This window comes from Choristoneura fumiferana, chromosome 26, assembly GCF_025370935.1.
Source record: "Choristoneura fumiferana chromosome 26, NRCan_CFum_1, whole genome shotgun sequence".
NCBI classification, from domain to species: Eukaryota; Metazoa; Arthropoda; class Insecta; order Lepidoptera; family Tortricidae; genus Choristoneura; species Choristoneura fumiferana.
The window spans coordinates 6565329-6579440 of record NC_133497.1 but is presented as its reverse complement, the minus strand read 5'-3'; the positions used below and the strand labels follow the sequence as shown (position 1 = coordinate 6579440).

The 14112-nt window shown below is 37.3% G+C and overlaps 2 protein-coding genes across 4 annotated transcripts; one reads left to right on the top strand and one right to left on the bottom strand.

The window, feature by feature from the left end:
• Nucleotides 1–7729: 7729 nt before the first annotated feature.
• On the bottom strand, nt 7730–8330 carry LOC141442666 (probable small nuclear ribonucleoprotein Sm D1). Its single transcript, XM_074107713.1, has one exon. The coding sequence runs from the start codon at nt 8212–8214 to the stop codon at nt 7831–7833; it is 384 nt and encodes a 127-aa protein (XP_073963814.1). The 5' UTR covers nt 8215–8330; the 3' UTR covers nt 7730–7830.
• Nucleotides 8331–8489: 159 nt separating this feature from the next.
• Nucleotides 8490–13872, top strand: LOC141442665 (uncharacterized). Of its 3 annotated transcripts, none has more exons than XM_074107710.1 (5): nt 8490–8858; nt 9580–9673; nt 12271–12444; nt 13409–13521; nt 13752–13872. In XM_074107710.1, exons 1-5 carry the CDS (start codon nt 8751–8753, stop codon nt 13809–13811), a joined length of 549 nt encoding a protein of 182 aa, XP_073963811.1. In that variant the 5' UTR covers nt 8490–8750; the 3' UTR covers nt 13812–13872. The 3 variants fall into 3 exon arrangements, with proteins under 3 accessions (XP_073963811.1, XP_073963812.1, XP_073963810.1); XM_074107711.1 differs by lacking the exon at nt 8490–8858 and adding an exon at nt 9135–9245; XM_074107709.1 differs by lacking the exon at nt 8490–8858 and adding an exon at nt 9135–9278.
• Nucleotides 13873–14112: the final 240 nt, after the last annotated feature.

Sequence of the window (14112 nt, the reverse complement as noted above, 5' to 3'; positions counted from 1 at the left end):
CTTGTATTGAACATTGGTTAATTAGCCAAAGGCACCTTGCTTGTTCCTTAGCAAAACGAGGTGGTTGAGTATGTTGAAAGTTGCATTTGTTTTCCGGATGCTTTCGCATGTGAGTCACCAAAGTCTTTCTGTACACAAATCGTCTCTGACAAATATCACAACAGTGGGGTTTTTCTTTAGTTAAATCTGGTTCATGTATGAGTTGTTTGGTACGTTCTTTTGGTTTTTTATGTCGTCTGCGCATATGATAAAGCAAAGTCTTTCTGTACATAAATCGCCTCTGACAAATATCACAACAGTGTGGTTTTCCTTCAGATAAATCTGGATTATGTGTGAGTTGTTTATTGGGTTCATTCAGTTTTTCTTCCTCATGATCCTGCGTATGTAAAAATTGTTCGTTTGCTTTCGGATGTCGCACACGCATATGAGTGAGCAAAGTCTTTCTGTACACAAATCGTCTCTGACAAATATTACAACAGTGTGATGTTTCTTTTTCATGATCCTGCGCATGCGTAAGGTGATCGTTTGCTTTCGGATGTCGCACTCGCATATGAGTGAGCAAAGTCTTTCTGTACACAAATCGTCTCTGACAAATATTACAACAGTGTGATGTTTCTTTTTCATGATCCTGCGCATGCGTAAGGTGATCGTTTGCTTTCGGATGTCGCACTCGCATATGAGTGAGCAAAGTCTTTCTATACACAAATCGTCTCTGACAAATGGTACAACAGTGTGGTTTCTCTTTTTCATGATCCTGCGTATGTGTAAGTTGTTCGTTTGCTTTTGGAGGTCGCATTCGCATATGATTGTCATGTTTGTGGTGGTGCATGTTATATGTAGGTTTTGTATGACCTGGGTGGCGCTGATGCATATGCTTATATAATTTTTTTTTGACTGTGAACTGTTTCTGGTAAATGTTATAATGGTAAGGTTTCGCCATTGTGTGTTCTAGCATATGCGCATTAAGTTCAGATGACTGTGTAAAAAGTTTTTTGCATACATTACAAGTATATGGTTTTGCTTTATGCATTTCTATGTGTGCAGTTAAAAAACGAGGATATTCAAACTTTTCCATACATATATGGCAAAAGTAACCTATGTGAGTTTTAATATGATTAGTTAAATAATTTTGCCCTGCAAATTGTCTCTGGCAAATGTTACAAATGAAAGGTTTATCCGTTAAACTAGATGAAGAATGTTGCCCCCCCAAAATAAATCGTTCAAGCCTTACAAAACAATATGGGAGTTGCTCATAGGTCTTGACACTCTGAGATTCTGCGGAAAGTGTTGGAGAGGATATATACTCAGTTCTAGGTTCATCCGTCAGCTTCAGTATGTATGGGTCCTCCTCAGTTTTGATCAGAGCATCTGAAAAAAATAGTTTAGGTGGTATCATTAATTTGCTTAACACATTGATGGACAGTATGTACACCTATAGGCGTCCAAATATAAGGCTTAACATCTAATTGAAAGTAGTGTCCATCAATGTGTTCATTAATGTACATATGGTGAAAATACATAATGGTTAATTTAATATAATACATTTTTTTTATCAATACAAAACAACAAATACAAAATTAACTATCTTTTTATTTATAATCCAAAAATTGGTTTAGGTTGGATTAGGTTTATTTTATTTTATAACAATCCTGTGTAGTTCACTATTTCTGAGAAAATTATACTATAGAAATGAATCATTATGTATGAGGTTGAACACCATCAAGATAATTATATTCATGATAATTATTTGATTATTATCAGGTTATTATCCTACAACAATGATATAATAAAAAAATAAAAAAATTACATCTCATTTCAGAAACACGCATTGCCATGACACCATAAAAGTGCCTACTGTATTATATTATTCATATTAGGATACACAATAAAGACCTATAGGTACACATAATATCATAGTTCTCATACCCAGGTACATAAATATGCATTATCATCATTAATTATCAATTTCAAAATATTGTGATAATTATTTTTGATAATTATCTTCCATCCAATAGGGTTACACTGTTAATAGAGCAGGGAGTAAATTTTTACTAATATTAGGCATTTACACTTTATAGGAAACTTGCTTTTGCCCTTGATTCTACAAAGAATTTGTTTATGCCAATGAAAACTAAGCAATTTTCAGGGATAAAAAGTATCCTGTCCTTCTAGGTTCTCCAACTATCTCCATACCAAATTTTAACTGAATTGGGTCAGCAGTTTAAGCATACAAAAGTAAGAGACAGACAAACAGAAAGACAGAAGACATAGGGCCTAATTTTATAGTATGCAGGGTTTAAAATCAAAATGTCTGCCTTTACATAATTTAGGTAATGTTAACACAAATCTTCTTCATCACACCTATAGAGAATATTCTACCAGTGGCAAAACTTAATATTTTTCTTTTCATATTTTAATTGAGGCTTTGAAAACTCCAGGTAATCAAGTAAGCCTTAATGGTGCTCCCTACACAATGGACAGTGTACATGGAACCCAAGCCCCAGAGAACTCTTATTCCAAGTCTGCGTTCCGAAGGGTGACACTATTTACTGGCCGTACAATACCAACATGGAAATACCAACCTGATATTTTGTGTAAACGCCCATAGAAACTCTTGTCAGTTTGACACCAGTGTGTATGGGTGTGTACACGAAATATCAGGCCGGTATTTCCATGTTGGTATTGTCCGTGCTGGTAAATAATGTCACCCAGTTCCAAACAAATTCCAACAAGTCTTCTACCGTCTGGCAAATCTCACACAGCACAGAATGATGGTTTAGCTCTTATATAAAAGGTTTGTGGGGATGTGTCCAAAACTAGCCCTAAGTTAGCAGAGTCAAACCAAGGTGTTCATAAGGAACTTAAGGCGAAACTTACGTTGCATTGATATGGCAATATCCTGTGGTTGAAGTAGCTCGGGACCGAAAACGATTTCTTCTTTGACATCGTGGTCAGCGTACAGGCAAGCCCACGAGGCTGCTTCACTCTCGCCGCCGGCGTCCCACTCGGGCTCCTGTTTCAAGGCCAAGCACTCCTCAGCCGTGCTGTATCTGTAAGACCACGGCAGCGGAGGCTCCTCGTCGGAAAGAAGACTGTTGCAGTCTGCTGGCGTCATGTCACAGAATCACTGTAGTCTATGTAAACAGCTTAAATTTTCCATAAAAAATAGTACGAAAGCGGCACGTGCGTACTAAAACTTTCGGCGCAACTTTATTTCGTGGCACTCAGCTTTGTTTTGCACTTAGCTTGTATCCTGTTTTCATCCTTCTTTTAATAACTAACCAAAGAGACGGTATGCTTGATACAGTAGAATAAATACGCGTAATTTACAATGTAGTCACCAAAATTGCGGCGGCGGCGTCTCATTTCCACTCTTTCGTTGCCAAGCCAAACGTCAAAACCAGTTGACTTGACAGCTGATATTTTTTAGGAAAGACAAAGGAAACTACACCCATACGGCTTACGACACAAAAGCACAAATTAAATACGGGCCCTGCTTCTTTTTCTTCGTAACTGCTACATTAGTGCCATAAAATACTTGAAGATAGCAACATTTCCGCATATAATGAAATGAAAAGCCTTGTGAAAAGCATAGGCGCTGTAAGAGGCGGCATCTGTTGCGGAGTAGTGAAACTAATTTGATTCATTACGGTCGTTATAACATCGATATACATTATTATGTCATGTGTACAGTTGCATTAGTACATTACTGCAGAGGCCATGAAGTAAGGGATTGATGGACGAGTTCGGGGTAGACGGCCGAGTCGTAGACGAGGCCGGATAAAACGAGTCCAGCAATCCCTGTTCTGGCCGAGGCTTGTATAGTGCTTTTCTCAAACAATGTGAGGAAATATTTCATCCATCCATCCATCCATCCATCCATCCATCCATCCATCGCATCGCATCGCATCGCATCGCATCGCTTCGCATCGCATCGCATCGCTTCGCATCGCATCGCATCGCATCGCATCGCTTCGCATCGCATCCCAGTATCGCAAATGCTTACAGAGTAGTGGTGGTTGGCTGTTCGTAATTTTTCCTTTGTCAGTTTAATGTTAGAAAGCAAAATTAAAAAGTTAGAGCAGCGGACAATAATGGATTTTCATACATACTTCATGGCCTAGGCCAAGAAGTTATGTAGGGAGGTAGTAGGGAGCCATAAATGAGAAACTTCATGTCTCCATTTCGTGACATTAACGCATACATTTCCGAGCATGTTTGAGAAAACAATATTTTATCTACATCCATAACGGGTGTGGCCTGTAATATGAGCAAATAATTAAAACATAGATCATACTCGTCAAACTGGACAACATAAGTTCAGCGACTTTTAAAAATAATTAGTTTTTTAATTTTTATTGCACCTTTATGCGAAAAAGCAATGTAAACCAAAATGCTGCAAAATGGAGGATTTACATATGGGTGTAGATAAAATAAACAAACTAACGGTTTTTGAAATTTTATACGTAATTAGAGTATCGCAAGAGATTAAGTTAATGAATGAACTAAAAACAATTACTTTGCTTACCCGCGATAGCTATACTCCATTTATTTTACCATTTATAACGGTAAAATTTGCACGTTTTTAAAATTGTGTTACTCTAATAAAAAACAAATAAATACGTAATAATAATAATAAATGTACATGTAGGTATTTAGTATTTTTAAACCATTCTTATTCGAAATACCGAGAAACGTATGTTACAATTTGACCGTTACTTCAAACCTTAAATTAAACGGAGTATACATAATACGTCTACGCAACAAATGTGTGTTCATGCAGCTCCTCCACCTCCACGCTGTAATAACACATACAAATCACGCAAACCTAACTATCATCACCACCACACTAGTTACACTGACGCGTTTCGAACTCAACCTGAGCTCACCCTCAGAGCAACACAGCTGTTCACCATGCTACCAGATGTTATGGAGACTAACAAACCAAAACAAACATTTAATTTTGTCAATGTGAATCCCCACATGCTCACTTTATTTTTCTCAAACAAACTACCCACAACATTTTTATAAACTTTTTTAATCATCACATGAAACAACTACCTTGTACTTAATTTTATTTTACACTAGCTTTTATACCCGCGACTTCGTCTGCGCAGATTTAGGTTATCGCGCGGTGGCGCCCTCTACCGGAATGAAAGGTATCCTATGTTGATCCTTGGGGTTAAATCAAACTCAAACTACCTATATAAATTTCATCAAAATCGGTTCAGTGGTTTCGACGTGAAAGCGTAACAGACAGACAGTTACTTTCGCATTTATAATATTACATAATAATAATATAAAGTAGGTATTATAATGGGCATCCTACGGGACAGTGGACGTCCTACGGCTGAGATGATGATGATGATGATGATAATGGGCATGTTAATAATAACTGTTCTTGTTCAAATAAGAGAGCTAATTTAATAAAGGCCATAGTCGCGTTTCCATAGTAAGTCTACCCTTACATCAAACGGGCTTGGTTTTTTTTTTTGTGAATACCTCTTATAGGGAAGTTATCTGAAAGTTTGTCTGTTTTTTTTCTTTTATACAACAAAGAGTTTACAAACATACATACAATATTTATGCTGAGTACGAACATCCTAACTTGTGACAGTTTTTGACTTATTATTTTTTTAAGATTTCTTTTAATATATTTTTTTCGGGATGTATAAAATTGAACTGAAATTTTGAAATTATGTTCTTTATATAGATTTGCATCGCCACCCAAAAAACTAGTTATCATATAAAAAAAGAAAAAAATACCAAATGAAAAAAAAACTATTTTTTTATCTGGTTGTGAAGTAGTGACACCTCTCGATTTTGTTCTTAGAATAAACCATATTTTGGCCATATACTTACCTAATTTACGAGTTGCTTGTATTTTTTGCCAGATTATTATTTGTGTGTGACATTCCCAATCCACACTAAGGCCGCGTGGGAAGTACGGCCCAAGCCCTCTCATTCTGAGAGATCTGTGCCCTGCAGTGGGATGTATATAGGCTAGGATGATGATTATTTACTTGCTTGTCAGTTGTCATAGGTATAGGGTTGTAGGGGGCAATGTTCCACTCCTCGTCGACTTGCATGAATGGCTGCCGGCACTATCCATGCCAGCCCAGGAGCTTTATTGTCTAACGCACGGGCTCTTGCCATCGCTTTCACTATCTCTTTCTGTCACCATCTTACACCATTAGACACAAAGACATAATGAATGCAATAGCAAGCATCCGTGCATTAGACAATACTACCTCAGGTCCTGGACACAGCATAGCAGACCCTTTACATTGCCAACGACTTCTTGGAGAGACCCTGGTGACTGGAAATATACTGCCATGCTATAGACATCAGTAGTACTTATAATCTGTTTAATTTAAGGTTTGAATTAAGGTCAAATTGTAACATTTCTCGGTATGACGAACACAAATGGACTAAAAATATGTACATTTATTAGCAGTATTTATTATAGAAGTTATCACAATTTTAAATAGTTTGTTTCATTGTTTTATTTAAAAACATGTGCAAATTTTTGTTAAGTTTCAATGTTAAAATAAATAGAGTATAGGTCTGAATTTTCCCAAAACTAAAATTGGACTTATTACTGATATCTGTTAGTCAGATTTTGTCAAAAATAAAAAATCAGGCTTACTGTTGGATGTTTGTATCAATGGTGCGGCAGTGAAGTAACCTGTAGTTCACCACTCACCACAACACAACTCTTCAGAGAGGTCTTTGCCCGGCAGTGGATATCCTTTAGCTGATTATGGTCATAATTGATCTGCAGTATGCATATAATCAATTTGATTCCTAACACCCAAGTCAAATTTTTGATTTATGAACATCATACCTACTTTACATCATTTATGATTATGGTAGTTTGATGTTAAAATTTAAAAGTCCTTTATAAAGGACTCTGGGCGTTAGGAGGCTATACTACTATATCTATTACAGAACAAAAAAATATTTTTTTGTTCCATGATTATGATTATATACTATAATGACACTAAAGGTCAAGCTAACTTAAAAATTGTTCTTCTGTTCAATAACATCTATTGTCAAGCTAAATAAAAACTGTTCAAATACTGTATACCTACTAGATTAACTGAGCTTTTTTGACCAGGAAGAATGGTTTTCTAAAAAGTAGATAGTGCTTACTTTCACTTAATTATTTCAACAAGAAAATAGAGAAAAAACTTGCAGACTAAAATAAAGTTTTATGTAGTCAAAATACTATGCACAGGATTTATCATGCTAACACACATGAGTAATATTTACCTTGACGTTTCGGCAACATTACAGTGGTCATGGTCATGAGTAGACTGAAGTGAAAATCACGAGTTTCAAACATTATACTTAAGCAAGGACCATGTATGGTCCTTGGTTATAAGTTTTATGTATTTGTGATTAGTGCAAAGTACTGCCGAACAGAATTGGAATTATATGTAACAAAATATATTATACCAGGGTTCATGTTAACTGTAAGAGCTCTTGTAACATGAATAGTCAACATCAGGGTAGACAGTTAGGTAGGCAATAGATTAAATAGATATTAAACTCATCAGTCATCATCCAATCAAAGAAGAGTCATGTGCTAAGATAGGCAATTAAGAGTTTTTATTCTAGGATATATTTATTGAAGTTTGGGACTGTACTGTTCACTCAGACCAAGGTTTGTTAGATAAAATTTAGCAAAGTTTCTATGTTGCTATTTATTATAATAACAGATTACTTACTTAGTAAAGGTTTTTATTGATTAAAACACGGTATTATCGAGAAACTTATACTTAATAATCACGCATCACATTCTTAGGTTGTAGCTTATGGACTAGGTTAACGCCGCCCGCGGCCCCGGCCGCCACGGCCGCCTCTCGGGCCTCCACGACCACGTCCACCTCTGCCGCGACCACCCCGAGCGCCGCCGCCGCCTCTTGGGAAGCCTTCACGCTTGCCGCGGCCTCTGGGAGTGTCGTCGATGAGTAAAGTCTCCAACGGTAGACTGTCCGGCAGCAGATAATACCTAATGTTGTTCCCGCGTATGCTCAATGTCTCCAAATTCAGCTCTTCCTTGTTTTTAAGCGTCACTTTTACAGCCTTTAAGTGTGTGTTCATAGCAACATCGACGCCAGTGATTGTTCCATGCACAACACTGCCATTCTTCAACTCTATCGTCACTGTTTCGTGACTAAGTTTCATCAAAAACCGAACGAGTTTCATGTTTAGCGTTTATATTAAATTAGATTTTAGCAAAAACAATTCCGGCGTCTGCCCGCCTATTATAACCTCAAATAGCAAACAATGCAATATGGCGGCTGGCTACAACTTTTTTTTTTCGAGAACAAACAATTGACGGTTTACTAAAAATGTTGTCAACTAAATAACTCAAGCATTTGGTAGAAATAATGTATGCGCACGAAAATAAAACTGAAAGAGAAGTTCAGTGTGCTCTCGATTTTTAAGCTATTTGGACAATTTTTTAACCAATTTGCTCAGACCAATGAAATCTATGGATCATAATAATATGTCTTCAGCAATTTGACAAGTTATCATTAATTTTTAAATAGTCCTGGCAGTTTGGACGACAAGAGTAAGTTCTTAGTGACAGCAAAATAATTTTCTATCACATCAGATCAGATCACATCTCCCATTGTCTCCCATATCCTTAGTTTCCTACACTGCTCTTATTGCAACACAACACGAAAACATTTGAGTTTGTCTTGTAGCCAATACCTAACTATTATTCATTTATAACAATGAATGCTGATTTGGGAGATCTGGGAGACATTGAACCTGATCAAGAAGCTGAGCCAGAAGAAAAAGAAAAGACTGTTTGTGCACGACTCGTGTTCACGCAAGAACAGGTGAGTTAATTTGAAAAATAATATTTAGAAAATTTATAGATATTTAGCAAATCTGTTGCAGCCTGAACATATATTCTTATATAAGACCACTAAAGCTGTCACCTCAAAATTACCAAACCGTTGCTTGCTGCGTAGCTTTTTTACCACTTTAAAATTTGACTCGTTCTTTCCCATTGTTGTTGGTAACCTTCCACTTGACATTTTTTTCATTAGCAACATTAAAATTGCCGCGAAAAAAAAATGTTTGATCAATGAATTTATCAATGTGCACGTAGCCACATAGTTTCAGTAAATATAACAATGGAAGAAACATTAGATTATTCAGTCACTGCCGATTTTTCTGAGAAAGAGATTGAGGAATTACAAAAAGTTCCTGGAAACTGTCAGGTTAAGGCAAGATTGACTTTAACACGAGAACAGGTAGAACGATTAATACATGCTTTGGTTTTAAATCTACATACTCACATATTAAGAAGAAAGGAAGAAACATCAATTAAAATAGAATATACGAGTTACTTGAGATATACTCTTCGACATGTTTCAGACTCGTCTTTGGTTTTTGTCAAGTTGTATTCGATTTAACGGTTAACCTAACGAAAATACTAACACTAAGTATATAGTTAGTTAAGCTAGCACTTTTGCAGCTCGGTTTCATAGTTTGTGAATCGTACGTAACGACAGCAAATTAATACAGTCTTATTATATTTCTTGATCTGTTTAGGAGGATGACTTGCGAGAAGCTTTCAACCTGTTGGACTACAACGGAGAGGGAAAGATCAAAGCAGAGGATTTTCGAGTTGCTATTAAAGCTTTGGGTACATCATTATTAGTATTTCCAAGAAAAAAGCCTCAACTGATTGATTTTCATGATTATAGTCTGTAATACATTTCTGGCATCTTCTTTTGTAACTGTTTTAAGCTATTTTGAACCCCCGAAGCAAAAAAGGTGTGTTTTAAGTTTGAAGCATCGTAGCTTCTGAGAATGTACCCATGGACCGATTTCGATGCGTTTTTTACGCGAAAGCGAACTTTCTCGCCGTGATTCTTAGCTATATTTCATTAAAATCGGTTCAGCTGTTTTTGAGATATTGAACTTTGAATTTAGGGGGATTTGTACTTTTCTAAATTGATAAGGTTAATCCGGGTTAACGTCTCTGAATGATGTAGAATAAGTTAGGTTAGGTGCATCTTTGATTTAAACATTACCGACAAATTAATGAGTTATTAACTACTAGCTTTTTTCGCACGCGTAAACTATTCGGTCTGGTAGTTGCAATTGAAATTTTTTACTAAATTCTGGAAATTCCAAATTTATATCGTGGTCTTCATTGAGGTTGTGTGTGAATAACTGTACAAAATCAACACTCTAAACCCAAATTTTTCCCTATCCAAATTCAAATTCATATCATTTACAGTAAATAGGCCGCAATGGGCACTTTTACACGTCATTTTTTTAAATACCAGCACTTTTGGAAAGACCATTATTGCCAAGAAGAATGCGCCGCAAGAAGCTTGCCAGAAAGTCATTTTTTCAAAATAAAATAAGTACGAATAAAATACTTAAAACTACAGTAAGTATACAATTAAAGAAAATACAAAATATAATAACAATAATACACGGATGTATGGGGTCCCTTAGTTACAAAACTATCCCGTGGAAATTGATAAAAAGTAGCGTACTTATGTGTTATTCCAGACGTCCGGCTACCTAGATACCAAATTTCATGACTCTAAGCTCAGCGGTTGTTATTTCGAGATTTTATCCATATCCCGTTGGAATATCGGGTCAAAAAGTCACTTAAGTATTATTCCAGATGTCCAGTTACCTACATACCAATTTCATGACTCTAAGCCCAGCGGTTATTATTTCGAGATTTTATCCCTATCCCTTGGGAATATCGGAATAAATAGTAGCCTGTGTTATTCCAGAGGTCTAGCTACCTACATACCAAATTTCATGGCTCTAAGCCCAGTGGTTGTTATTTCGAGATTTTATCCCTTTATCCCGTAGGAATATCGGGTCAAAAAGTCACTTAAGTGTTATTCCAGATGTCCAGTTACCTACGTACCAAATTTCATGACTCTAAGCCCAGCGGTTATTATTTCGACATTTTATCCCTATCCCGTGGGAATATCGGAATAAATAGTAGCCTATGTGTTATTTCAGAGGTTCAGCTACCTACACACTAAATTTCATGGCTCTAAGCCCAGCGGTTGTTATTTCAAGATTTTATCCCTAGGTATCCGTGGAATATCGAGTCAAAAAGTTGCCTATGTGTTATTTCAGACATCCAACTACCTACATACCAAATTTCATGACTCTAAACCCAGCGGTTGTTATTTCGAGATTTTATCCCTATCCCGTGAGAATATCGGAATAAAAAGTAGCCTATGTGTTATTCCAGAGGTCCAGCTACCTACATACATACTAAATTTTATTGCTCAAAGCCCAGCGGTTGTTATTTCAAGATTTATCCCTAGGTTTAGGCATATGCTGAGCTGAGTCCTTTTGGCATCACACTACAGCACAATATCTCTTATTTCTTCTCTTTTCCTATTTATGTTTTTACTGTGTTTTTGTTGTGATGTAGTGTGTTTTTCTTGTCAATAAATGTTGTGAGTTTGAGTTTGAGTTTGAGTTTGAGGTATCCCGTGGGAATATCGGGTCAAAAAGTCACCTATGTTTTATTCCAGACGTCCAACTACCTACATACCAAATTTCATGACTCTAAGCCTAGCGTTGTTATTTCGAGATTTTATCCCTATCCCGTGGGAATATCAAAAAGTATCCTATGTTTTAATCCAGGTTATAAACTAACTTTCCGCCAAATTTCATCCAAATCCGTCCAGCCGTTTAGGTGTGAAAAAGTAACAAACATACTCACTCACTCACTCACTCACTCACAAACTTTCACATTTATAATATTAGTAGGATGACATCGGGACTTTCAAGAAAAGGGCTAGTAATTTCTTAAAAGTCCGGCAATGGGCCAATGACTCCTTGACTAGTTGGTACTCCTGTACGGTGCGATCATTTCCCATCAGATGACCCGCTTGCTTGTTAGCCTCCCTCTTATAATAAACAAAAGAATTTAGTTCTTATGTTCTACTTTTTGTTGACTTGATCAGTCTGTCTTTGTATGTACTCGTAAATTCAGTAGCGAGCGGCGTAGGGCAAGGCGCCGTGGGGCGACCGCCCAGGGCGCCTGAAGCCTATACCTTCTAAAAAAATCCCAAAGTTGGGAGCGCCTTGGAAATCTCGCCCAGGACTCTGGAAGAGCTAAAACTGGTAGTGTGTAAATTCACGCTACCAAACCGTATGTTTTCATGAAAAACTCTTTAGACAGGACTGAGCACGTACTTACTAGATTGTAAGTTTTGTAGCCTTCGTTATTTAAATCTCGTCTCTCAGGTTACGAACCCACCAACGAGGAGCTGCAGAAAATGATCAGCGCGGTGGACAAAGGCCAGTCCGGAAAGCTGAGCTTCGAGAACTTCGAAACCGCCATAATGCGCAAGATCATGTCGCTCGACAGCGACGGAGACATCATGAAGAGCTTCAGACTATTTGACTCTGATGATAATGGTACTTTTTTTTAATATATAAGAGAGGGAAAATGAGCATCGGGTCATCTGATGGGAAGCAATCACCGCCGCCCATGGACACCTGTCAACACGAGGGGTCCCACAGGTGTCTGTCTGTGGCACCGTAGCTCTTAAACGGGTGGACCGATTTGATTGCTGTTTTTTTTTAATCAGGTTTCCTAGCAATGGTTCTTAGACATGTTTCATCAAAATCCAAGTTTTTGTTGGTTAGGTTACAATTCCATATGGGAATCCTAGGTGTGGATCATCTTAATGTAGCTGTGGTAGTCTAGTAGCTTCAACTGTCGCCTCTCAACCAGAAGTTCACGGGCGTGGGATAGGATAGAGCCCGTGCTCTCACCTGTAAGTTTTTCTTAATTCATGTGCGAAATTACATTTGAATCTTACCACGAGCTTTACGGTGATGGAAAACATCGCCAGGAAAGCTGCACAAACGTGCAAAGCAATTTGTTGGTGTATGTGAAGTTTCTAATCCACACTGGGCCCGAGTGGGAACCACGGCCCAAGCCATTCTGAGAGGCGGTCTGTGCCCCGCAGTGGAACCAGCAGTGGAGACCTGCACACACCTGTGAAGCAATTCAATGGTGTGTTTCAAATGTACTGGACCCTCGCGGGAAACTACAGCCCAAACTGTCTTAGAGAGGAGGCCTGTGCCCAATAGTGGGACGTATATAAGCATATCCTGTAGTCAGCATAACTCAAATAAATATAAGAAAGAAAATACTAACGTGTGATTTTGTCAAAATTAGACATTAATGACATTGTAATACGAACCACGGCACGCGTCATCGTGAATGACTACCTATGTTTGGCCTTCTAAGATTATTCACGTGGCTGCAACTATTAAACATACCATTTTATCAAGCATAAGAAAATTAGCTCACTGGTGCATTTGGTTATTTAGGTTAAGGCAAGTTACTTTATGTAAAATACGCTGCTTGCAGGACTGATTGGCTGTGAGCACGTGAAGCGTGTTACTGAGATTCTTGGCACATATCTGACAGATGAAGAAATTGAAGAAATGGTAGATGATGCTGATAAAGATTTCGACGGATTCGTATGTATAAATTAACTGCCACTGACACACATATGCGTTTTCCGAACTGCGTTCGGAGAGTGCCACTGTCATAATTATTCATACATTTTGAACGCACATGTGCGTCGGTGTGGCATCTGTGGAAGTCAATACGTTAAAATATATATTGTTCTTAACTAGTACTGACACAAAACCATGTGGTTTTATTAGCTTAGATTTCAAAATCTAAAAGAATGAAAAACTTGTTGCAGGTTTCAGTAACAGAATTCATGAGGATGATCAAGAATAGCGTTAATATAGTTACTCCTTGAATTGTTTTTAATTATATTAATATAATTAATATATGTATTAAATAAACCTTTTTCATTTGTTTGTAGTAGTTTCAATTATGGTTTCCATTCAAATTTATCTAGGAGAAAGTGACTCGCATCAATTTGTTTGTAGTAGTTTATTTAAGTTATTTATATGGCTACTCTACCATGACGTGTTTTAGAGCGTTTTCAGATTATCCGATCCGTATATTGGTATCGGACGCCTATACGATATCGGAGCAAGTAAAATGTATGAAATATGATCCGATATCGGATCGGATAATGTGAAAACAGTCGTAGT

Coding starts and splice junctions, on each gene's coding strand:
- LOC141442666 (XM_074107713.1), bottom strand. CDS start 8,214: ATGAAACTCGTTCGGTTTTTGATGAAACTTAGTCACGAAACAGTGACG.
- LOC141442665 (XM_074107709.1), top strand. CDS start 9,159: ATGGAAGAAACATTAGATTATTCAGTCACTGCCGATTTTTCTGAGAAA. Junction 9,279..9,579: donor TGACTTTAACACGAGAACAG/GTAGAACGATTA, acceptor TGATCTGTTTAG/GAGGATGACTTGCGAGAAGC. Junction 9,674..12,270: donor AGTTGCTATTAAAGCTTTGG/GTACATCATTAT, acceptor CTCGTCTCTCAG/GTTACGAACCCACCAACGAG.